Genomic DNA, 25,657 nt, shown 5'->3' with positions numbered 1-25,657 from the left:
ACATTTTCAACAAGAAAAAAAAAAGAAAAGGCTGGAAATGATAAAAGTATCCTAACCGAACTTGTGGGATATCTATAGACATGTTAGGAAATGCCATTAGTAAATACGTTCTATTGCAATTCTGTAATGAAATAACAAGCAAGCTTCTATGATTGATAAAAACAGATCTATTTACAGCAATATAAAATGTACAATGATTTTCTTGCTTGGCCCAGACTTGTGATTGTAAAGCTTTTCTTTTATATCTTTTTTATAACAAACACGTTATACTTACCTGCTCTGTGTAATATGTAGCACTAACCCCCGAATGAGCTGCTGGTTATTTTTGGGCTTACCATTACCTTCCGCTTCTTCTTGTTGCACGTCTAGGGGATGTCCCGTGGTAGATGGCCCAGTAACTTGAGACTGACAATAGATCCACTTGAATGGATTTTTATTTGCAAACTTCAACCATTGAACAGTCTTTTAACTTGGGATCAGAGGGTTGGGAAGGAATTCAGGTACTCTCAATGTCAAAGTCTATAAACGTTAAGGAACTTGGTTACTTTGATGCATCCAGAGAATAGCCATTCGCAGCTGGATGAACAATCAGGTTGGACAGTCCCTCTCTCACAAGGCCTAGCAGCCAACCAAGTGTTTACTCAGGAATAGGGATGAGCCGAACACCCCCCGGTTCGGTTCGCACCAGAACTTGCGAACGACCCCCGCGTTCGGTACGAACGTTAGAACCCCATTGAAGTCTATGGGACTCGAACGTTCGAATTGGAAAGTGCTAATTTTAACGGCTAATATGCAAGATAGTGTCCTAAAAAGGGTTTGGGGACCTGCCTCCTGCCTCAGGGGACATGGGTCACTGCAAAAAAAAGTTTTAAAAACTGCCGTTTTGGCGGGAGCACTGATTTTAATGACGATTAAAGTGAAAAAAAAAAGTGAAATATTCCTTTAAATATGGTGCCTGGGGGGTGTCTGTAGTATGCCTGTGAAGTGCCACGTGTTTCCCGTGTTTAGAACAGTCCCTGCACAAAATGACATTAAACGGAAATAACACCATTTAAAACTGCTTGCGGTTTTAATGTTATATCTGGTTCCTGCAATATGGTTGAAAATCATTGAGAAACATGGCATGGGTAGCCCTCCCTGCCCATTACCAGCCTATTTGGGTCTTGTACGCATATTAAGGGGAACCCCGTACCCATATTAAAAAAAGGAAATGCGTGTGGCCCCCAGGCCCTATATACTCAGAACAGCAGTATACAGGCGGTGCAAACAAGACAGGGACTGTGTAGGTTTGTTGTGTTAAGTTGAATCTGTTTGTCATTTTCAACCGGTACATTTTTAAAGTGTAGCTCCAGTCAAAAAAACTATCTTTAAGCTTTTTGGAAAACATAGGGAAGGGTTATCACCCCTGTATAATTTGTTTTGTCGTCCATCTTTTTTCATCTCACTTGCTGCTGTCTCCTTGCGTTTGCAAGTAGGAGATGTTTGTAAGTTGGATGTTTGAAAGTAGGGGCCTGCCCTATATTATAGCGGTATGTACTGGGTACAGAGCACGCAGACAGCACGCACTATCTCCTAACACTACTGACTGCAAGCTCTATTATTAACCACTTGTTAGCCCAATGTTTGCATAAAGTGAAAGATGAAGTTATGCTGAGTAAATAGATATCAAACATGTCACTCTTCAAAATTGCACATGCCCGTGGAATGGCGCCAAACGTCGCTACTTAAAAAATCCCCATAGGCGACGCTTTAATTTTTTTTTTACTGGTTACATGTTTTGAGTTGCAGAGGAGGTCTAGGACTAGAATTATTGCTCTCGCTCTAACATTCTCGGCGATACCTCACATGTGTGGCACATGCGAGCACATGGGGACATGGGCGCTTTCATTTTTATTTTATTTTTTTATTGTTCATTTTACTTTATTTATGTTAGTTTGACATTTTTTTCCCCAAAAATATATTTTTGATCACTTTTATTCCTATTACAAGAAATGTAAACATCCCTTGTAATAGGAATATGGGGTGACAGGTCCTCTTTACAGTGAAATCTGGGGGGTCAATATGACCCCACATCTCACCTCTAGGCTGGGAAGCCTGAAATAAAAAATAAAAAAAAGATTCTGGCTTTGATCGTACTGGCGAGTTGGTAGAAGCACCGGAGGGCGGTGAGGGGTGGGGGGCGTCTATGGCTGGATATTTCAGGGTATCACCGAGTATGGCTGGGTATCTCTGAGTATGGCTGGGTATGGCAATTTATGGCAGGGTATTACAGAGTATTGGCGGGGTATTGGCGGGGTACTACAGAGTAATAGCAGGGTACTGCAGAGTATTGGGGGGTACTACAGAGTAATGGAAGGGTACTGCAGAGTATTGGGGGTACTGCAGAGTAATGGCGGGTACTGCAGAGTAATGGCGGGTACTGCAGAGTATTGGGGGGTACTGCAGAGTAATGGGGGTCACTGCAGAGTAATGGGGGGTACTGCAGAGTAATGGCAGGGTACTGCACTGCAGAGTAATGGCGGGGTACTGCAGAGTAATGGCAGGGTACTGCAGAGTATGCACTGGTATTGCAGAGTATTGGCAGGGAATTGAGGGGTTAAATTCGGTGAGCAGCGATGTGGGCACTGCAGATGCAGCCCACATCGCTGCTGACACCGATCTCTTTCCCCTCCGCTGTACCGATCGGTACAGAGAGGGGAGGGAGGAACAGGCGTCATAACATGACGTCGGTTTGTTTCCAAGTGATCACTCCGTCATTTGACGGAGCAATCACGTGGTAAACGGCCGCTATGAGTGGCCGTTTACCGTGATCCGTGATGCGACCCGGCGGTCACGGATGCTCTCGAGTGCGCACACCTCGGGGCACGCGAGAGCAGAATTCTGGGAGGCCGTTAATTAACGGCCTCTCAGAGTTAAACAACCCCCCTGAAGCCGTTAATCGGCAATGGGCAGTTGTTAAGTGGTTAAAGCTAGATCACTAGCTATATAGGTGAGGTGAATATTGTGGTGTATACTGCAGTCAGGGCACAGACAACAACCACTACACAGCAGCAAGATAGGAAATCAGCCAAAAACGATTGGTGTGTACTGTGTTGAAGGTACACAGAACACCCACTGCTTCAGATGCTAAGTAACACACTACACGAAGCCGCCTCAAAGGCGGCCTTATATAGTGTGGGGCGTGCACTACATAGCCTGAGCTATGATTGGCCACAGGCAGGATGCCTGTGGCCAATCATAGCTCTCCTCGCTGCCGGCGCTGCGATTGGCCAAGCATGCGGGGTCACAGTGCATGCTTGGCCAATCATGGGGCAGCAATGCACTGCGCCACCGCAGTGCATTGTGGTCCGCGCGCGCGTCACTCGAATTTTGACGCGAACGGCCCAAACGTTCGGAATTCGCCGAACGGCCGAACAGCCAATGTTCGAGTCGAACGTACGTTCGACTCGAACACGAAGCTCATCCCTACTCAGGAACAAAGTCTTTATCACAGACGTTGTTGCAGAACACGTAGGGAAACTAAGCTGTAGAACACTTGTAGGATACCTGGATCTTTCAGCCTGCTTGACGATATCCACAAAACCGATTTCTCTCGGTTACTTCAGCCCTTCCAGGCTCTTGTTAAGAAAACCAACCCATACGTGGTGTTCTTCTAAAGAGTCCTCCCCTGGAATGCTCAAAGTTCAATGGGTCTCTCCCGAACCGGAGACAGCACCCATCCACCTTGGAATCCTTCCTTAGTTCCCTTGCCTTGGGCTAGCCAGCCCAGAGGCATTAAAGTCGGGTGGATCCGCACCCCAGGCCATAGCCTTCCTGGGGGCTGGTCAGGAGGACCAGGACCATTTAATCAGCACAGCATACTGGACCAGAACCCTGAACCACATGACATCCGCCTCTTAAATACCCTCTCCCAGAGGGCACAGCGAGAGGGCCACTCCCACTGTCCTGACTCCAAGAGAGAGTAAATTAAACGCCCAACCAGACCATAGTTCCACGCCTGCCACCAGAGACAGCACCCCCCTGTGGCCAGGCTGAACATCTCACAGCCCAGTCAGACTGACACAGAAGTCAAATAGACCAAATAGCAAATAGACCCAAACCAAACTATAGTTTGGGCAAAGTTAAATTTTGAAAATCACATAGCGCGTGCTCTTCAGGAGCCCGCCGCTACAAATAGAATTGCAGAGAGTGGCCCCAATCCTCTTCTTGGTTTCTCCGATGGCGCTCCTGGCTCCTCTGCTTTTTGGTGTGACACCATAGGAAGCAACTTCCTATAGTGGCACACCTATTAGCTTGATACTGAGCCACGCTGCTTATGTCTATAGACACAGACAGTGTGGCTTGGCCCACCCCTCCGCTCCCTTGTCACAGAGTTTGAATGACAGTAGCAGGAGCCACAAGCCAAAACTTGTCCAAAACCGAGCTTATACTATTTCCTCCCCCACATGCCTCTTTACCTGACTTATCTGTCAAGAGCAATGGCACAATTATCCACCCGTCCCCACATGTCAGCATGCTAGGTGTTATTCTGGACTCTGAACTCTCCTTTTGGCCCCACATCCAATCACTTTCCAAAGCTTGCCGTCTCAACCTTTTCAACATCTCTAAACTACGTCCCTTTCTAACCAATGACACCAGAAAGCTCCTAATTCACTCCCTGGTTATCTCTCACCTTGACTACTAAAGAGACTATCCCCACTTCAGTCCATCATAAATGCTGCTGCCAGACTCATCCACCTTACAAACCGCACAGTGTCTGCTACCCCTCTCTGCCAAGCCATTGGCTGCCACTTGCCCAACTAATTAAATGTAAAATACTAACAATAAGTTACAAAGCCATCCACAAATCTGCCCCCAGCTACATCACTAGCCTAGTCTCAAAATACCAACTTATTCGCCCTCTTCGTTCCTCCCAAGATCTCCTGCTCTCTAGCTCCCTCATTACCTCCTCCCATATCCGCCTCCAGGACTTCTCCCAAGCCTCGCCCATCCTCTGGAATTCGCTACCCCAATCTGTCAGACTGTCTCCAAATTTATCCACTTTTAGGTGATCCCTGAAAACTTTCCTATTCAGAGAAGCCTATCCTGCCTCCATCTAACAACTGCACTATTTTCTCCATTAGCTCATCCCCCCACAGCTATTACCCATTTGTATAACTTGACTCTCCTTCCTAGATTGTAAGCTCTAACGAGCAGGGCTCTCTGATTCCCCCTGTATTGACTTATATTGTAATTATTCTGTCTGCCCTAATGTTGTAAAGCTCTGCATAAACTGTCGGCGCTATATAAATCCTGTATAATAATAATAATTAATCTGCCCTGAGAGGAAAGAGAGAGAGAGGAGAGAGACACTGCTCTCTGGCACAGTGCTGGATCAAGATCAGGCTCAGGCAAGTATAAGGGGGACAGGGTGAGGGGGATACTGCAGCACAGAAGGGTTTTTACCCTAATGCGGAAAAATGCATTTGGTAAAAATCCTTAAGCCTTTAGAACCATTTTAATGTGTGAAAACATTTATAAATACTTACAGACCACAGAGGCCAAGAAACATTGTTGTCATACTTACAGGATCCAACATGAAACAATCCACTCCTTGACCAGTAGACAGTGCTACAAGTGTTGCACTTCCATAAAGCGCATAGCCTGCTGCTACAATGTTACGTCCAGGTTGTAGGGCATCTTGCTCGCATGGTTCTGTTTCTGTTGTCTAAGGTAAAAAGAACTCTGTAAGTGAGCAGTACATACTAATAGTATCTGCAAAAACGACTTTGGCTGAAAGGCAGATCAATGTAAATAAAATATATACTGGTAACTAGGGATGAGAAAATTTGCCTGGGTTTGGTTTGATAAGAGTGTAGCAAATCTTGCTCAAAGTTTACAAACCCTGTGTAAAACTTCTTTGAATTCTATAGACAAGTGAATGTTGTTTCCAATTTCTGGTCATTTGTAGTATTATTAAGCAAGCAATTGTCAAACAAAAAGCATGGGAAGCTGAACACTGCCATGAAAGACATGGCACAATTAGGAACAACATTATCTCTCAATGCACAGAATTGTCAGCGTTCCCTATCAGCTTTAACAGACACACTGACAATATGGTTACTGTGAGTCTACCCTTTTTACAGTGGGCTGGGTCATAAATTCCTTCATTTTATTGGCACTTGTGACCCAGCTGTGCAGAAGAAAAGCATATGCACTGCACTAACGATCCTCACAAATCTGAAGGCTTTGCTAGTGGGTACAATCAGCCTGCCTATACATGGATCGAATCTCGGCCAGGCTCTGCTGAATCCGCCGCATTTTGATTTATGTATGGCCAGCTTTAGGCTGCTGCTGGGTCCTACCATCTGTGATGTGATGCCAGCTGTCCCAGAAGACTCAAAGCTATCACTCAAATGACACTCGTTAGAGTCCCTTCACACTGAGTCAGTTTTCAGGCTTTTTAGTGCTAGAAATATAAAGTGCCTGAGAAATGCCTCCCATGCCACCTGAATATGAAAGCCTGAGTGCTTTCACACTGGGGCAGTGCACTTGCAGGACGTTAAAAAGTCCTGCAAGCAGCATCTTTGGGGCGGTTTGGGAAAGTTGTATACAGCGCTCCCAAAATGCCCCTGCCCATTGCAATGAATGGGCAGCACTTCCACGGGCGTTTTTAACCCCTTCTTCAGCCGCTAGCAAGGTTAAAAGTGCCCTGCTAGCGGCCAAAAAGGGCATCTTAAACAGTGTTAAAGTGCCGCTAAAACAATCGGTGCTTTACTGCTAATGCACGGGCTGTCCCAGTATGAAAGAGGTCTTAGTATCCTCCTTTGCTACTCCCCTGTCAGCTACTTGAAAGGTTATATTGGGAGGTGAGGGGGACGGGTGTAGATGATGGGCTGGCTTGCACAGACAGTAATTAGACACTTCTAGAATAGGAGAGGGCTATGATGCACAAAGAGTTGAGGGGTAAGGAATTCTGGAATAGTCTCATTTTCAAGCAATTTCACACTGGGCACATTGCAAGGTAATCATCAAAACAATTTATGGAAATGAAAATCACTGCAAATATGAATTTAAAAGAGTTGGTTTTGCTGTGCTTTTCATCACAATTTTCAGGCTAATGACAGGCTCCCTTTTAAAAGCATTAAAGCCAGGAAAAGTCACGCAACTAGTAGGTCAACAATGACAAACAACAAATTTATCTTTGTATAGCTCCTTTAAGTTTACATAGTTGGCCTAGAAAGCCCATTAGGAATTCCTCCTGTTGAGCAATTGTCTGCTCCCGGCGGTGGAGCAGGGGAAGCTATCCCCGTCAGAAGACAGTTATTATCGCTAGTGGCTATAGCAGCCGCTAGTGATAACTGCTAGAGAATCTGGCAGGCTGGTTGTACCCCAGTTAATCGATTGATCAACTTGGTACATTCAGCCTGCCCTTTACCGGTTCAAATCTCGGCTGAGATTCAAACTGTGTATGGTTGGCCTTAATCTCTTTGCTTTTTACATTTTTTTCCATGTTCCCACTTAGGATCCATGGCTTGTTTGTACATTTGACAGAAGTGAACTATGTCTGAGGGAAAATGTAGGGACATTGCCAGTGTAAGCAGTGTGCCTAGCCATGACTGCCAGGACAAAACTGCTTGTTTACTTCCCCAATTTTCGTGGAATACCAGACCAGCCTGTTTGGCGGGTGTAGAAGCCATTCTATTTTTAGAGCTTCCTAGAATGGCAAAGAGCTACCCTGCTACCAAAAAATCCAGTTTACTTATCTAATGACACTGCAAATAGAACTGAACTGCCTTTATCTACAGCCACACCTTTCACTGTGGAATTCTAATAGGAAAGGGTGATGTCGCTTGTTTTTCAGGTCACACTCACTATAGTAAATATTTAAACTGCTCATTCCATGACTAAGGACATCACTGCACAAAAATACACATACTTGCCTAAATCCCAATGCACACATGTATCCACTAAATGAAAGAATTGTGGGTTCTTTGGTATATTTCTAATGCCGTGTACACACGACTGGACTTTCCGGCAGACTAGGTCCGACGGTCTTCCCGACAGACTTTCGGCGGAGTTCGACAGACTTTCAGAATGAACGGACTTGGCCACACACAAGCAAACCAAATGCCGACGGATTCAAAGGTTATGATGTACGACCGGATTAGAATAAGCAAGTACATAGCCAGTAGCTGCCCTAGCGTCGGTTTTTCATCTGTTTGGACTAGCATACAGACGAGCGGATTTCTCCATAGGAACCATGTTCTATTTCTAAAGTCCATCAGATTTTTGGACAGAAAAGGTCCAATGGAGCCCACACACGATCGAATTGTCTGACAGATTTGTTCCGTCAGACCTTTGCTGTCGAAAAGTCTGGTTGTGTGTACGTGGCATAAGAATGTGTAAATACCTCCTAAAATACATTCATCCCTAAAAAACATTTTATGATCCAGAAGAAACCTACTTTAATAACTGATATAACACAAAGAATTAGTTTACTTTGATATTAACAAATATATATTTCACTATAAGGCCTAATGCTCGTGGCAGAGAAAATACACCACTTTTAGCAGCTCTTTATTAGCCAATGTGTCCATGTAGACTGTGACGTTTAGATCTCTATTTTAGAATGGCCTGTAGGGGCATAAAAAAATCCCCAAAACTGTGTTCAGAGAAAAGCATAAACACATGCGTATGCATGTAATTTATGCATGTAATGCACGCTAGACAGAGCATTTTTTACAAAAGCTTTTTTTGTCAACTCCAGGCAGAAAGATCCAACATGGATTATTATTATTATTTTAATAACCCTTGTACATGCATATAAGTGTTGGGAACAAAATTGTACATATGTAAAGTAATTTTACACTTCTGGAGCATCAGTTGTCTGCGGCCCAGGGTCTGGATGTGGCCCTTTGCTTGCCTTTATCCGGCTCTTGGGGCACTGTTTCTCCCACTGACATCAACAATGGGGTTCTATTCCTCCCAGTGACATCTATGGCAGGACACTATTCTTCCCACTGACAGCAACGATGGGCACTTTTCCTCCAACAATTTTTTCCACTGATGCCAACGTGTTGGGCTCGATAAGTAAGGAACTGTATTTACATTGCTGTTCTGCCCTTTGTTTTTGTGTACTTTAGTCGTGGTGATGTATGCACCATACATTGTATACTAATAAATATATTTCTATTCTTCTGATAGTATGCTACTGTCTTGTTGCCCTTAAAGTCCCATATTATTTGGGGGATACTTTCCTTCCATGATTCTAATATTGGGATGTTGGCAACCTATGGGTCTACAATTATTGCAGAGAATTTTTTGTTTTTTGCAGATTCCTACGCAGAAAAAAAAGCTCACATGACAGCAGTGTTGTGGCGTGAACAGGGCACATAAACAATGGTTTTCTTTCTGTCCTTACAGACACATATATAATAAATATGCATGTCTCTGCATATGGTTTGAACAAGACCAAAATATTCTATGCAAGTTAAATCTGCATGGTTTTCACATCAGTTTGTCTGCACTTGGTGTGAACAGGGCCTCACTGCTAGAAATTCTTTTGCAAAATCTTTTGACTCTGCCCTTTCAAATTTTCTCAGAAGTGATGCAATGTATTGTATTGAATTGTAATGTATTCTTTCATTTTCCAAGTATGCGTGGTCTTGGTCACACCATTTTTTTCATACAAATACTATACTAATTACAGATATTTCTGCATGAACTATCGTGATCGGCTCTGAAAAGCTGTGTATTGATTATCGGACAATCGCTCCGAATGCGGAGGAGTTACCCAAATTCTACACAAGTGTAGCACTGACCCCCGAAGAAACTGCTGGTTTTATTGGGCTTACCGTTACCTTCTTGACCTCACCTCCATCTAGGGTTTGCCGTGGTAGATGGCCCAAAGAAATGCAGAAACTGACACTGAATCTTCTTTTGGGTTATTTATTTAGAAGATAACACAGTCTCTTAATGGAGGGTAGAGGGTTAGGAGGAAAGTTCAGGTACTTTTGGAACTGCAAAAATAGAAAGTCTCTCATAGAGGAAATCCAGAGAATAAACGTTTCACAGCTGGATTCTCACAACCTTCGGATAGACCTCTTCTCACTAGGCCTAGCAGCCAGTATGGTGTTTAGTAAAGCAAAGTCTTTGCCACAGACTTGGATGTAGAACACTTGAGGAACAAAGTCTCTGCCACAGACTTGGATGTAGAACACTTGAAAAAGAAAGCCTCTGCCACAGACTTGGATGTAACTGAGGGACGTAGACAAATTTAGAGAACTATCATACGGCACCAGTATCTCTCAGCCGGTCCGGCGATACCGTATGAATATAGATCCACAAAGTGTCCTCCAATTGAGCCTCCAGGCTCCTTCAGAGAAACCAGCCTTGCGCATGGCCTACTCCCGAAGAGTCCTCCCCTGCTGGATGCTTCTCCAGTTACTGGGCCTCTCCTCAGATGAGACTGCACCGGACCACCCTTGGCTCATTATGACCTCAAATCCATTCAGGCCTGTCCCTGCAGTTGCTTTGCCTCAGGCTATCCAGCCCAGAGGCTCGGAATTGCATGGATCCATACCCCATGCCAGGAGGGCCATGAGGGCTGGTCAGGAGGACCAGGACCAAACAGACAGAAAATATCGTCTGGACTGGAACCCCAAAGCACGTGATCGCAATACCTTAAATACCACCTCCCAGAATGCACAGCAGGGAAACACTCCCACTGGGCTGGTTCAGAGAAAAGGATGGCACTCAAAACACCCAACTAGACTGCGTTCTACCACTTGCTGGCGATGGCAGCGACACCTGCAGCCATGGAGAACTGCAATCCAGCTAGACTGGCACTGAAACCATAATTTAGCAAAATTAGCCCTAAAATCCAACTGTGGTTTTAGGAATATTCATTTTTAAAACATATAGAGCATGCTCGTCAGGAGGCAGCGCTACACAAGATTTTGTTTTCACTCACATTAAGCTGGTGACATCATGAAAATACTTTGTGTTTATTAAGCAAGGTATGAAGCGATATGCACAGTCCAGGGATGCATAACAACTAGCCAGCAATCATTTTTTATCATTCTGGTTTCTCCTATCTTCCTATCACTGTTAGCCTTTGTACTGCCCTAAATGTAAGCCTGCTTGTCTCTACATAGAATCCAGTAAGGAAAAAAAAAACAGCAAGAGTAGCAGATGCACCAAAGAGTGCCCATCCCCCTCAAAGTGCCCAGAACACAGGAGCACTGGCTTTAGCATGATGTAACTTGTGTGTCACATTGCAGTTAAACCTGCTTCCACAAAAATAACAGGACATGTACAGTTCTGTGAAGTTCCTTTATTGTATTTTACCTGCTTAGGTACTGTGTTAACAACACGATAATGGTGGCAATATATCTAAAGGCCCCTGGCCTTGAAGATGAAAGGTTCCATTGTCAGTCATTTTGAAAACACAAAATTACTAGGATTTTCATTATGACCAGAACAGTACATTATTTTCCTTCTAATAAACAATGGATTCAGTGAAGACACGCTTTCCTCCTCTTGGTCAAGTGCTGTTTTCCAGTTTTTGCTCTGAAACGTGACCAGTGTGTTGCACAACATCCACATAAAATGCTATACATGTTTGCAATTTTAATAATTTTCATCATTACCTACTGGATGCACTGTACAGCCATGTTTTTCTCCCTCCTCCCCTATAAAAAAAATTTTTTTTCTGTGTTCGCTCACTTTATTTTTAATGTTTTTTTTGGCTGCCCTACATTCTGACTGCCATTTTGGTCTAGATGACGGTGACATCTCCAGCACTGTCAAGCCTCCTAGGACAGTGTTTCTCAACTCCAGTCCTCAAGGCGCACCAACAGGTCATGTTTTCAGGTTTTCCATTATTTTGCACAGGTGATTTGATCACTTTCACTGCCTTAGCAATTACCACAGCCGTTTCATCTGAGGGAAATCCTGAAAACATGACCTGTTGGTGCGCCTTGAGGACTGGAGTTGAGAAACACTGTCCTAGGATATGTACTTCACACATTACAGGAGGCATCACTTTCATTCACAGAAGTGGGAAGAGGAAAAGGCACACGTCATCAGGCTGCCTGAACCAGGAAGAGGCATCCATCATCTGATGACGTCAGAAGCAAATATGGTGGCACGGCACACTGGCTGTAACAGCAGCATACATGGTCACTGCAGGACTGTACGTGGACTGAAGCGCCTCTTTAAGATAAACTAACCGTTCAGGAACGTCATTCACGAGCAGCGAGATCGCGCGCGCGCGCGCCCGCGCAGCGGCGCGATCCCGATGTGCTCGTGTCACCCGGACACGGCACATCTCAGATCGGCAGGAGGGCTCTGTGATTGGCCCTCCTGATCACATGACGGCCGTGTCCAATCACGGCCGTCATGTGATGTAAACAAACAGCCGGTTGCTAGGCAATCGGCTCTCCTCTCCTCACACGGAAGTCACCGCTGAGGAGAGGAGAGCAGAACGCTGCAGCCGGCTGATGATCAGTGAGTATGGGCTGCTTTTTACAGCTTTTTACTCACTGATCATCAGTGTAGTGTAAACCTGATGGGTTTACTTCCTCTTTCATTCCCTGCAAAGGCAAAGCATAATGGACTACTATGCATCGCATAGTAGCCCATTATGTGTCACTTACCTGACACAGGAGCCAGCGAAGTCGCCGCTGTCCCCTGTAGTCCGCCGCATCCATCTTGCTTGTGGCGTCTCGCAGCTCCGCCGCTGTCATTCGGCGAAGCCGGGATGACGTCACTCCCGCACATGCGCAGGGGAGTCGACACGCGCGGCAGCTCCATTTTTGGAAATGCCGCGCTCAGTGCGCCTGCGCGCCGCTGTCTGCGGCGCATGCGCCGTAGACAGCGGTGCCCGTTTTCAGGCAAATATCTCCTAAACCATATAGGTTTAGGAGATATTGCTTGGACCTACAGGTAAGCCTTAATTTAGGCTTACCTGTAGGTCAAAGTGGTTTGTAAGGGTTTACAACCACTTTAAGTTTGCATGTTCTCTCTGTGCTTGCATCATAATAAAACAGTGCTGCGCAATTCATAAATGTCCATAATAAATAGATTCCTAAATATATCACTGAAACAGTCCCAACTAGTGCACGTGGAGACAGTATAAATCACTAATTGGTGTGGTGAAACACACAGAAATGCTGGTAGGTCCAGTGACTGTGATCCCTCCACCACAAATAAAGATGGCATCTCGCCTCCAAAATACGACCTGAAATAGGTCACTGAGCAGTGTACAGATGGCCAGACACACAAATCTCCACTCTGGATACCGTCCTCAGATCATACTCAGTAGGCAATTCAATTGCATATATAAGAGAGAACAAAGCGCGCTGAAGAAGTCCCGCCTACGGACGTAACGTGTACAGGGGGTCAGTTGTCACGTAAGAGAAGACATTACTGGAAGTAACAGCAGAGGAGTGTATATTCTGATAGTATCCACGGAGGCATTGGATGGTTGATGGTGACGCTAGAGAAGTGTGAAGTTCCCCCCCCTCTATCCATCTCCCGAATTCAAGTGTTCCTTATAAAAGGCTATTTTTGCTGTATACCTTACAGCAGTAAGGTAATTACCTAGTGTGACCAGCACTAACACGTGAAAACCACCTGAACGGAGAGAGTTGGCTTGGCACATAACTGCACTTTTTTATTTGGTTGTGATATTTCACCTTAATATTCACGATTGGACTATGTATGGGTCACTCTGATTAAACCCAATTGCTGTTTTTTGGATTTTTTCATATATTTTTTTCGCTGTATGCACTTTATTACTCTATTATATGTTTTATCACAGCACCACTGTCGTTGATATTCGAATTACTTGCATATTATTTTTTATATTTTTTATATGCTATGCACAGATGCACTTTGTTCTATTTTTTCCTGATATTATTTTTCATTAAGCACGTTTGCACTTTGTTTTTAAGCATTATTCACATTATCATATCTTTGACACTTTTAACCACTTGCCGACCGCCGCACGCCGATGTACGTCGGCAGAATGGCACGGGCAGGCATAAGGGCTTACATGTACGTCCTTGCCTGCCCGCCGGTCGGGGGCCCGATCGGGCCCCCGCCCGGTGCCTGCGGTGGTCGGTATTCGTTCGGGAGCGATCCCGGACGAGGGGACGGCCATTCATTCATGGCCACCCCCTCTCGATCGCTCCCGGCGAATGAAAATGTCCGGTGACATCACTTCCTCTCCTGTAATGTAAACACAGGAGAGGAAGTGATGTATTCTCTCCTCCGTGTCGGTAGTTTTCGTTCCGGCACCGAGGAGAGAGGTTCGGTGAGTTGCACCAACACACCCCACATACAGTAGAACATGCCAGGCACACTCACACCCCCCCTTTACCCCCGATCACCCCCCAATTACCCCTGCCCCCCCAGTCACAGTGACACCAATTGCTTTTTTTTTTTTTTTTTTTGCATTGGTGTCATTTGTGACTGTAGTAACTGTTAGGGCAGTTAGGGTTAGCCCCCTTTAGTTCTAATGTGCCCCCCTAACCCCCCCAATAAAGGTTTAACCCCGTGATCACCCCCCGTCGCCAGTGTCACTAAGGCTGGGTTCACATTGCAGCGGTTTATGAGAACGAATGTGATTCGCACCGCACTGCAGTGCAAATCACATCCGATCTCTGTGCGATTCGAGTTCAGCCATACAGATAGTATGGCTGAATTCGTGTCGCACCCGCCGCACCCGCCGCACCCGCCGCAAATTCGCACGGGACCCTTTTTTTGGCCCGCAGCAGAATCGGATCGCATGGGTGTTCACACCATGCGATCCGAGTTTGCAGATCGCACTGCGATATGCGAACTGATCTGGGGGTGTCATTAACATTTCACTGACACTCCCAGCAGTTCGCATAGGGCAGTGTGAACTGCCGCCGGGAGGCATGCGATGCGGGAACCCGCCGCGGATTCATGGCGTTCCCGCATCGCTCCAGTGTGAACCCAGCCTAATAAGCGATAGTTTTTCTGATTGCTGTATTAGTGTCACAGGTGACGCTTGTTAGGCAGGTAGGTATTTAGGTTCGCCGCAGCTTTTTATAGCGCCAGGGACCCCCATATACTACCGCATAAAGCCCCCTGATTGCCCCCTAGTTAACCCTTTCACCAGTGATCACCATATAACTGTTACAGGTGACGCTGGTTGGTTAGTTATTTTTTTATAGTTTCAGGGCACCCGCCATTTATTACCTAATAAAGGTTTAACCCCCTGATCACCCGGCGGGTGTCATTTGTGACTGTAATAACTGTTAGGGCAGTTAGGGTTAGCCCCCTTTAGTTCTAAGGTACCCCCCTAACCCCCCCAATAAAGGTTTAACCCCGTGATCACCCCCCGTCGCCAGTGTCACTAAGGCTGGGTTCACATTGCAGCGGTTTATGAGAACGGATGTGATTCGCACCGCACTGCAGTGCAAATCACATCCGATCTCTGTGCGATTCGAGTTCAGCCATACAGATAGTATGGCTGAATTTGTGTCGCACCCGCCGCACCCGCCGCAAACTCGCACGGGACCCTTTTTTTGGTCCGCAGCAGAATCGGATCGCATGGGTGTTCACACCATGCGATCCGAGTTTGCAGATCGCACTGCGATATGCGAACTGATCTGGGGGTGTCATTAACATTTCACTGACAGGGCACCCGCCATTTATTACCTAGTCTCACTAGTGTACCCCTAAATTTAGAGGTGTCTACTTTCCAAAATGGGGTCATTTGGGGGGGGTTTGTGCCATCTTGGCATTTTATGGCCTTCAAAACTGTAACGCCCTTAGAAAGCCTGAAGGCGGTGCTTGGTTTTCGGGGGCCCCGTACGCGGCTAGGCTCCCAAAAAGTCCCACATATGTAGTATCCCCGTACTCAGGAGAAGCAGCAGAATTTATTTTGGGGTGTCATTTCACATATGCCCATGGCATGCGTGAGCAATATATCATTTAGTGACAACTTTGTGAAAAAAAAAAAAAAAAAAAAAAAGTTTGTAATTTTCCCGCAACTTGTGGCAAAATATAAAATATTCCATGGACTCAACATGCCTCTCAGCAAATAGCTTGGGGTGTCTACTTTCTAAAATAGGGGTCATTTGTGGGGGTTTTGTGCCATCTTGGCATTTTATGGCCTTCAAAACTGTAATAGGTAGTGAGGAGTGAAGTCAAATATTTACGCCCTTAGAAAACCTGAAGGCGGTTCTTGGCTTTCGGGGCCCCGTACGCGGCTAGGCTCCCAAAAAGTCCCACATATGTGGTATCCCCGTACTCAGGAGAAGCAGCAGAATTTATTTTGGGGTGTCATTTCACATATGCCCATAGTATGTGTGAGCAATATATCATTTAGTGACAACTTTTGTGAAAAAAAATTAAAAAAAAATTAAAGTTTGTAATTTTCCCGCAACTTGTGGCAAAATATAAAATATTCCATGGACTCAAAATGCCTCTCAGCAAATAGCTTGGGGTGTCTACTTTCTAAAATGGGGTCATTTGTGGGGGTTTTGTGCCATCTTGGCATTTTATGGCCTTCAAAACTGTAATAGGTAGTGAGAAGTGAAATCAAAAATTTACGCCCTTAGAAAGCCTGAAGGCGGTGCTTGGTTTTCGGGGCCCCGTACGCGGCTAGGCTCCCAAAAAGTCCCACATATGTGGTATCCCCGTACTCAGGAGAAGCAGCAGAATTTATTTTGGGGTGTCATTTGACATATGCCCATAGCATGTGTGAGCAATATATCATTTAGTGACAACTTTGTGTAAAAAAAAAAAAAAAAATTTTTTTGTCATTATTCAATCGCTTGAGGCAAAAAAATAAAATATTCAATGGGCTCAACATGCCACTTATCAATTTCCTTAGGGTGTCTACTTTCCAAAATGGGGTCATTTGGGGGGGTTTTGTACTGCCCTGCCATTTTAGCACCTCAAGAAATGAGATAGGCAGTCGTAAACTAAAAGCTGCGTAAATTCCAGAAAACGTACCTTAGTTTGTAGATGTGACAACTTTTGCGCAAACCAATAAATATACAATTATTGACTTTTTTTTTACCAAAGACATGTGGCTGAATACATTTTGGCCTAAATGTATGACTAAAATTGAGTTTATTGGATTTTTCTAATAACAAAAAGTAGAAAATATCATTTTTTTTCAAAATTTGCGGTCTTTTTACGTTTATATCGCAAAAAATAAAAATCGCAGAGGCAATCAAATACCATCAAAAGAAAGCTCTATTTGTGGGAAGAAAAGGACGCAAATTTTGTTTGGGTACAACATTGCATGACCGCGCAATTACCAGTTAAAGCAGCGCAGTGCCAAATTGTAAAAAGACCTCTGGTCATTTACCAGCAAAATGGTCCGGTCTGAAGGTGGTTAAGATATAGATTGAGTATTTAGTAGCTGTTGAGTTTTATTTTAGGAAGCGCAACACCCCCTTTTTTCTATTCAGTTGTCACGTATGATGTCACCCGCCGCCATCTTGTTGGTTTGATAACATTACATGCTTATGTGCCAGCACTCAGATGTGAGTGCGGTTTAATGTAAGTGCATATCTGTAATTCTTTTCTATTAATAAACATTTTAAATGGGGAGCATTAGATCGGTTTGTTCTCCCTTATATATGCGATTGAATTCAATTACCCAGAGTGGATATTTGTGTGTCTGGCGATCATTAGTACAGCGAGCTCATCCTAAGCTCCCTAGTTTTTTCTTTTTTTCATTCAGCCTGCTGGGTTGAACTAAAAAAAACGTACAGTGTGCACCAGGCTTTAGATCTCATTCATATATTTTAAATGGCCATGGAATGGCAAATATACCATTAATACCTACAGCCAGGATCCCAGATGTTCCAATTTTTGTCAGCTGCTCAGCCTGTTCACCTGAGTGATGGGCTGAAAAGAGCCACTGCTGTTAACATGTATCTGTACATCCAGTGGTCTGCATGTTTAAGCTCTGGGGGACAAAGCAAAACACATTGAGGTGTGGCCTGGCGGGAACCCGGGCTGAGATCTCTCCCATTACTATTACATTACTATAGGACTCCGTGGATGCCCAACACCACAGATTTTTTCTCTCTCTTCCCCTCAGTGACTACAGGAGCTGGGATGAGCTCCATCCCTTGCCCCCCACTCCTGCAGCACATTCGGTATCATCTACCGTACTTTACTCCCCACATCAATTGAGTCTGAGCGACACACTAACAAACCGTGGGTCACAGTGTTTACCTGCTGTTAGGGACACATTTCTGACCCTGGATGCAGAGAGATTTTATCCAAGGGCAAAAATGTATCCCTACCTGCAGGTGACCACTGGATGTGCAGATACAGGTGGATACAAGTTTACAGCAGCAGACAGTCTTGGCTCTTTTCAGCCCATCACTCAGGTGTACAGGCTGAGCAGATACTGGAACATCTGAGATCCCGGGTGCAGGTATTTGCAGTGTACTTGCTGCACCCTGGTCATGTAGGATATATGAATGAGACCCAACACCGGATTTTAGCTAACCTTACTGTGCAAGTTGAGCAGGTGCAAGGGGCAACATATTGTGGTAGGCAGTAAATTCATGATTTATTTAAACATTAATAAACTGTGTCATAAGAAATTTTATGAAATATTTTAAGCGATGGAAAAAAAATATATATTGTGCACTGCCTACCACAGGATGGTGCCCTTTGCACCTGGTCATGTGGATGGCTTTTATTTAATCTTAAACTGTAGTAAACCCACCTTTTGAACTTGTACCTACAAGCACGCCTATAATAACACTTACCTGTAGGTACAGAGAATATCTCCTAAACTTGTGGTGTTTAGGAGATATTCACATGGAAAGCAGCCGTGATGTCACAAACAAATTCTCCGCTGGCCATCTCAGCACACAGAAAATCTTTCATTGTTAGAAACAGAAATGGGCACTTTACAAAAGGTGCAATGACACTTTGCTACATTTTAAAGTAGTGAATGTGCAGCTTGTATAATAGTGTAAATTTGCTGTCCCCTCTAAATAACTCAACACACAGCCATGTCTAAACTGCTGGCAACAAAAGTGAGTACACCTCTAAAAGAAAATGTCCAAATTGGGCCGAAGTGTCAACATTTTGTGTGGCCACCATTATTTTACAGCATTGCCTTAAAGAGGAAGTAAACCCTGATGGGTTTACTTCCTCTTTCATTCCCTGCAAAGGCAAAGCATAATGGACTACTATGCATCGCATAGTAGCCCATTATGTGTCACTTACCTGACACAGGAGCCAGCGATGTCACCGCTGTCCCCTGTAGTCCGGCGCATCCATCTTTTCGGTGGGGTCTCGCAGCTCCGCCGCTGTCATTCGGCGGAGCCGCGATGACGTCACTCCCGCGCATGCGCACGGGAGCCGACACGCGCGGCAGCTCCATTGTTGGAAATGCCGCGCTCAGTGCGCCTGCGCGCCGCTGTCTACGGCACATGCGCCGTAGACAGCGGTGCCTGTCTTCAGGCAAATATCTCCTAAACCGTATAGGTTTAGGAGATATTTCTTGGACCTACAGGTAAGCCTTAATCTAGGCTTACCTGTAGGTCAAAGTGATTTGTAAGGGTTTACAACCACTTTAACCCCCTTTGGCATGGAGTTCACAAGAGCTTCATAGTTGCCACTGGAGTCCTCTTCCACACTTCCATGAAGGCATCACGGAGCTGGTGGATGTTAGAGACCTTGCGCTCCTCCACCTTCCATTTGAAGATGCCCCACAGATGCTCAACAGGGTTTAGGTCTGGACACATGCTTGACCAGTCCATCATCTTTACCCTCAGTGGTCGTCTTGGAGGTGTGTTTGGGGTCGTTATCATGTTGGAATATTGCCCTGCAGTCCAGTCTCCGAAGGGAGAGGATCATGCTCTGCTCCAGTATGTCACAATACATGTTGGCATTCATGGTTCCCTCAATGAACTGTAGCTCCCCAGTGCCGGCAGCACTCATGCAGCCCCAGACCATGACACTCCCACCACCATGCTTGACTGTAGGCAGGACACACTTTGTCTTTGTGCTCCACACCTGGTTGCCTCCACACGCTTGACACCATCTGAACCAAATAAGTTTATCTTGGTCTCATCAAACCACAGGAAATGGTTCCAGTAATCCATGTCATTGGTCTACTTGTCTTCATCAAACTGTTTGCGGGCTTTCTTGTGCATCATCTTGAGAAGAGGCTTCCTTCTGAGATGACAGTCGTGCAGACCAATTTGATGCAGTGTGCGGCGTATGGTCTGAGCACCGACAGGCTGACCCCTTCAACCTCTGCAGCAATTGCTTCTTTGGTCAACCATGGCAAGGCCTGTTCTGAGTGGAACCTGTCCTGGTAAACCACTGTATGGTCTTGGTCACCGAGCTGCAGCCCATTTCCAGGGTCTTAGCAATCTTCTTATAGCCTAGGTCATCTTTATGTGGAGCAACAATTCTTTTTTTCAGATCCTCAGAGAGTACTTTGCCATGAGGTGCCATGTTGAACTTCCAGCGACCAGTATGGGAGAGTCAGAGCAATAACACCAAATTTAACACACCTGCTCCCCATTCACACCTGAGACCTTGTAACACTAATGAGTCACATGACACTGGGGAGAGAAAAATGGCTAATTGGGCCAAATTTGGAAATTTTCGCTTAGGGGTTTACTCACTTTTGTTGCCAACGGGTTAGACATTAATGGCTGTGTGTTGAGTTATTTTGAGGGGACAGCAAATTTACACTGTTATACAAGCTGTACACTCACTACTTACATTGTAGCAAAGTGTCATTTCTTCAGTGTTGTCACATGAAAAGACATAATAAAATATTTACAAAACTGTGAGCTCACTTTTCTGAAATACTGTATATAAGACCCCTTTTACACCAAAGGCGTTTTGCAGGCGCTATAGCTTTAGAAATAGCGCCTGCAATCCACCCTAAGACAGCTGCACCATTGTCTGTAGTGTGAAAGCCCGAGGGCTTTCACACTGCAGTGGTGCGCTGGCAGGACATCAGGAAAAGCTTATTTGGAGTGGTGAAGGAGCGGTGTGTTTACCGCTCCTCCACCGCTGCTCCCCATTGAAATCAATGGGGCAGCGCTGTAATACCGCTGGCAAAACGCGGCTATTGCGGCATATTTCCGGGGGTTTTAACCCTTTCTCGGCCGCCAGTGGAGGGTAAAAGCACCCCGCTAGCGGCCGAATTGCGCCGCAAATCCGACGGTAAAACGCTAAAAATAGCAGCGTTTTACCGCCGACACTATGGGTGGCGTGGTGTGAACGGGGTCTTAGGTATTACACACTGCTAAAAAAATTAAAGGAACACTTTGAAAACACAGAAAAATCTGATTTCAATGGGGAAAAATATCATGCTGGATATCTATACTTATATGGACTGGGTAATATGATATCAATTACTTCATCCTCCAGGAACTGGCTGCATACTCTCGCCACATGAGTCCAGGCATTGTCGTGCACCAGGAGGAACCCAGGACCCACTGCACCAGTGTAGGGTCTGATAATGGGTCCAAAGATTTCATCCCGATACCTAATGGCAGTCAGGGTGCCATTGTCTAACCTATAGAGGTATATGCATCCCTCCATGGATATGCCTCCCCAGCCCATCACTGACCCACCACCAAACCGCTCATGCTGAACGATGTTACAGGCAGCATAACGTTCTCCATGGCTTCTCCAGACCCTTTTACTTCTGCCCACTAGAGGACGTTAGGCCCTCAGGCCACCCTCATGAAGACTGTTTCTGAGACATTCACACCAGTAGCCTGCTGGAGGTAATTTTGTAGGGCTCTGGCACTGCTCATCTTGTTCCTCCTTGCACAAAAGAGCAGATGCCGATCCTGCTGATGGGTTAAGGACCTTCTACGGCCCTGTTCAGCTCTCCTAGAGTAAATGCCTGTCTCCTGGAATCTCCTCCATGCTCTTGAGACTGTGCTGGGAGACACAGCAAACCTTCTGGCAATGGGACGTATTAATGTGCCATCCTGGAGGAGTTGGACTTCCTGTGCAACCTCTATAGGGTCCAGGTATCACCTCATGCTACCAGTAGTGACACTGATCTTAGCCAAATGCAAAACTAGTGAAAAATAGTCAGAAAAGATAAGTAGAGAAAAAAAATGGCAGTGGCCTCCACCAGTAAAACCATTCCTGTTTTGGAGGTTGTCTCATTGTTGTCCATCTAGTGTACCTGTTGTTAATTTCATTAACACCAAAGCAGCTGAAACTGCTTAACACTCCCCTCTGCTACCTAATTGTCCAGATCAATATCCCTGGAGTTTAATTGACTTGATGCTATACTCTGATTAAAAAGCGTTCCTTTAATTCTTTTGGGCAGTATGTATATATATATATATATATATATATACACACTGTATATTGTGTAGAAGGACTTTATTATTTTATTTTATTCATATTTTTTGAAGTGTAAGGTACTGAGGAGAGCCGTCTCCTCCAAGTATTCCCTTGTACTCAGAAGCGGTAGTACACTGCTGTTTAATAAACGGACAGCTCTGTTTCACTGTTTCACTGTTTTCTGTTACAGTATTCTCGCCATGTCTCACGAGATTACAGTAACAGGAGGCGTTCTCCACAGTTCAAAGCATTTGTAGATCACTCCTCAAAAAGAGAAGAGATCTACACCCCTGCATAAACACTAGTGTGATGTGTTGTGCAAAAAAACATACCATGTCTGCATTTTTTTTGCAATGCACTGGATGGCACTACATAATGCGCCACGCTGCTGTGCAGTGGCATGAATAAAGTTTGACCATGGGACACTTCAAATAAAGTTTAAAAAAAGTAAGTAATGCAATTTCCTGTGTTGGCTAGTGAGAATGTAGCCTTAATTTTGTAGTGTATTGCTGCTGTGTATAATTACTAAAGATAGTTGGTGTGTTTTGCTGTACTTTTTGCTATTTTTTAAGGCAAATTAAACCTGCAATGTATGGCTGTTTCTGGTAGTTTTGAGTCACAAGTGAGGTCTCATTCTACAGTCCACTAGAATGTATAGCGCCCAACACTGAGCGTAACATAAAACAGATAGACTTACCTTTCGATAGATAGCAAATATTGTCCCAATTGACGCTAAGCAATCAATGTTGGATGAACCATCAAGGGGATCGAAGCAAACAATGTATTTCCCCTGAAAGAAGCAACAGATATTCATAGTTCAAAAGATAACATTTCAGACGGAAGCAATGTACTTAAATGATATATAAACACATTGTCATAATCCTCTGTATTTTGAGTAAGGGCTCATCTACACTGACACAGAAAGCTATATATCGTGAAAAAGTAGCATATCTCAGACACCTGTACAACCAATGACAGGCTGCGGCTGTACGTTGGTAACCACACATCCCGGTGTCTACTTGCCTATGTGTACATTTTGCATTCAGGGCTGCTCAGGCGGCCCATTGAAGTCTAGTAAGAAATGCAGCTACATGGACATAGCCACTTGTCCTAATGTGAAAGGTGTGGGCAAGCACCCCTGAAGACATACTGTCTGCATCCGGGGCCTCTCCTCGGCACCTGCATGCTTGTCACATTAAGACAAATGGCTATGTCCATGTAGCCACATGTCCTAATAGACTTCAATGGGCTGCCTGCATGCAGCACTTGGTACAAAAATATGGACATAGAGCAGGGCCAAGACACTGAGGGCATTGCGATTACCAGTTCAACCTTGCAGTACATGACAGGTCTGGAGGTGAACGGCTATACATAGCTGAGCGTGTTACTCCCTGCCACTGTTCAAATGTGAGTGGAATGAAATTTGTTTTTTAGCAAGCCTGCGAGATATTTTTTATGCTATGGAAGCCTCCTTCCTTTTTCTGTCTTTCCCATGATATGCTGTAATTGAGAGAAAAACTGTGATTGATGATGACAGATGTGGAGAGTGCATTCCTCCAGTTGATAGTCCAATAGAGAAAGAGCGGTGAAGGATTCACATATTGGTGAAGTTTGCTTTTTGTGTTTTTTGTGACAATCCCATAAAGGAGAGACTGCTCACTGATTTAGCATACTTTGTAAAATATGTTTATTATTTCAATATTGATGTTCAGCATTGCATATTTTGATTTTCTCTGCACCTTATCTCAGCAACTTTATAGTATGTTGCATATAGTTTGTATTATGCACCAGCACTTTATAGACATTACATATTGAAGGGTTTAATGCATATATATATATATATATATATATATATATATATATACATATATTTATATATATATATACATATATACACATGTAAATGTTGCATAATTTGTTTAAACACATACATACACATGTTATAATGTGTAGTATTCACTATTTTAGATTGTAACATTTTTTGTGTGTGGATTAGCGCTATTCTTATCACTTTAATTATTGGAGTAGCAGCTGTTCATTTGAGCATACATCTGTGGCGCGGTTACTTCTTATTACCAAAAAAAATGGTCTTGTCACACTATACAGGCAACTTTTGTCCCATTTGCCCTTCCTTATTAGATTGTAAGCTCTCAGGAACAGAGCCCTTGTAACCCTCTTCTATTGAAATATATTATATTGTAAGCTCTTCTGAGCAGGGCCCTCTTAATCCTCTTGTATTTCATTGTATTGTACCTGTATTGTCTCCCTTTTATATTGTAAAGTGCTGTGTAAACTGTTGGTGCTATATAAAGTCTATAAAGTAATAATAATAATATTGTAATACTTTACTGTCTCCTTTTATAATGAAAAGCGCTGCGCAAATCGCTGGCACTATACAACGCCTGTATAATAATAGGGTACATAGAAACAAAACATTTAAAATTAATTTGAGATCAAATAAATGTATGTATTCAAGCTGGATTTATTTAATTGCCATTAAAGCAAATTATGTGCATTAGTGTTATTACCTGTGTGATATGTAAAGAATAAAGGTGTCCGTTTATGAAGCAATGATCAGTGGAGATCCAGAGGATCGCCGCTGATCACAGCCCATAAACAGTATATAAACCAGAGATAATCGGGGGGAGATGTGTTTGAACTTGTTCTCCCGCCGATTATCTCCGCACATGGAGAATCCACATAGACTGACACAGTAACGGTCACTATATGAAGCTGTGATCTCAGCGCTTCACTTGTGATCTGTGTCAGAATTCACACGCCCCGATTCACCAACTCAGAGGTGGAGAACCGGGGTAGTGAAGAGGGAATCGGGGGGATCTGAGGAGGAAAGAGGAAGATAATTAACTTCCTTATGCCTCGTTCAGACCCCCCAACACTGTAACCATGTCCCCCTGTCATATGTATGTGTATACATATATATACATATATATATATAATGTGCATATGTATATATATATAATGTGTGTGTATATACATGTATATATAATGTCTGTGTGTGTATACATGTATATATTATGTAGGGGGACGCTTTATTTCACTAACATTAATCACACCGCGTGTCAGTGTATTGAGCTGTGATAATTTATCACTGCTTAATATATTGACATCTCTGTGTATCAGTGAATTTCTAGTACTGTAATCTCGTAAAGTCTCACGAGATTCCAGTATTAGGGGCCATTCTCCAGTGTTAGAAGCGTTTGTAGATCGCTTCACTCCTCCAAGTGTGAAGCGATCTACTCCGCTTCATATAGTGGCACACAGAGGAGAAAGATCTCCTATGTGAATGCCGGAGAATGAAGCA

At 44.3% G+C, this 25,657-nt stretch overlaps 1 protein-coding gene across 1 annotated transcript in view; it reads right to left on the bottom strand.

Annotated features, from left to right (window-relative positions):
* The window catches only part of LOC143973923 (fructose-1,6-bisphosphatase isozyme 2), an 85,019-nt gene that overhangs the window by 26,029 nt on the left and 33,333 nt on the right, over positions 1-25,657 (bottom strand). The window contains exons 3-4 of the mRNA XM_077474820.1: positions 23,033-23,125; positions 5,567-5,707 (exon numbers count right to left, since the gene is read on the bottom strand). Of these exons, the coding sequence (XP_077330946.1) occupies positions 5,567-5,707; positions 23,033-23,125 (234 nt within the window). The remainder of the gene's footprint in view (positions 1-5,566; positions 5,708-23,032; positions 23,126-25,657) is intronic.

Source organism: Lithobates pipiens, unplaced genomic scaffold (genome assembly GCF_037356315.1).
Source record: "Lithobates pipiens isolate NorthernLeopardFrog02 unplaced genomic scaffold, aLitPip1_a1.2 Scaffold_13, whole genome shotgun sequence".
Taxonomy (NCBI): domain Eukaryota; kingdom Metazoa; phylum Chordata; class Amphibia; order Anura; family Ranidae; genus Lithobates; species Lithobates pipiens.
The sequence above is the reverse complement of the archived record's forward strand: the minus strand, read 5'-3'. Positions and strand labels throughout refer to the sequence as shown.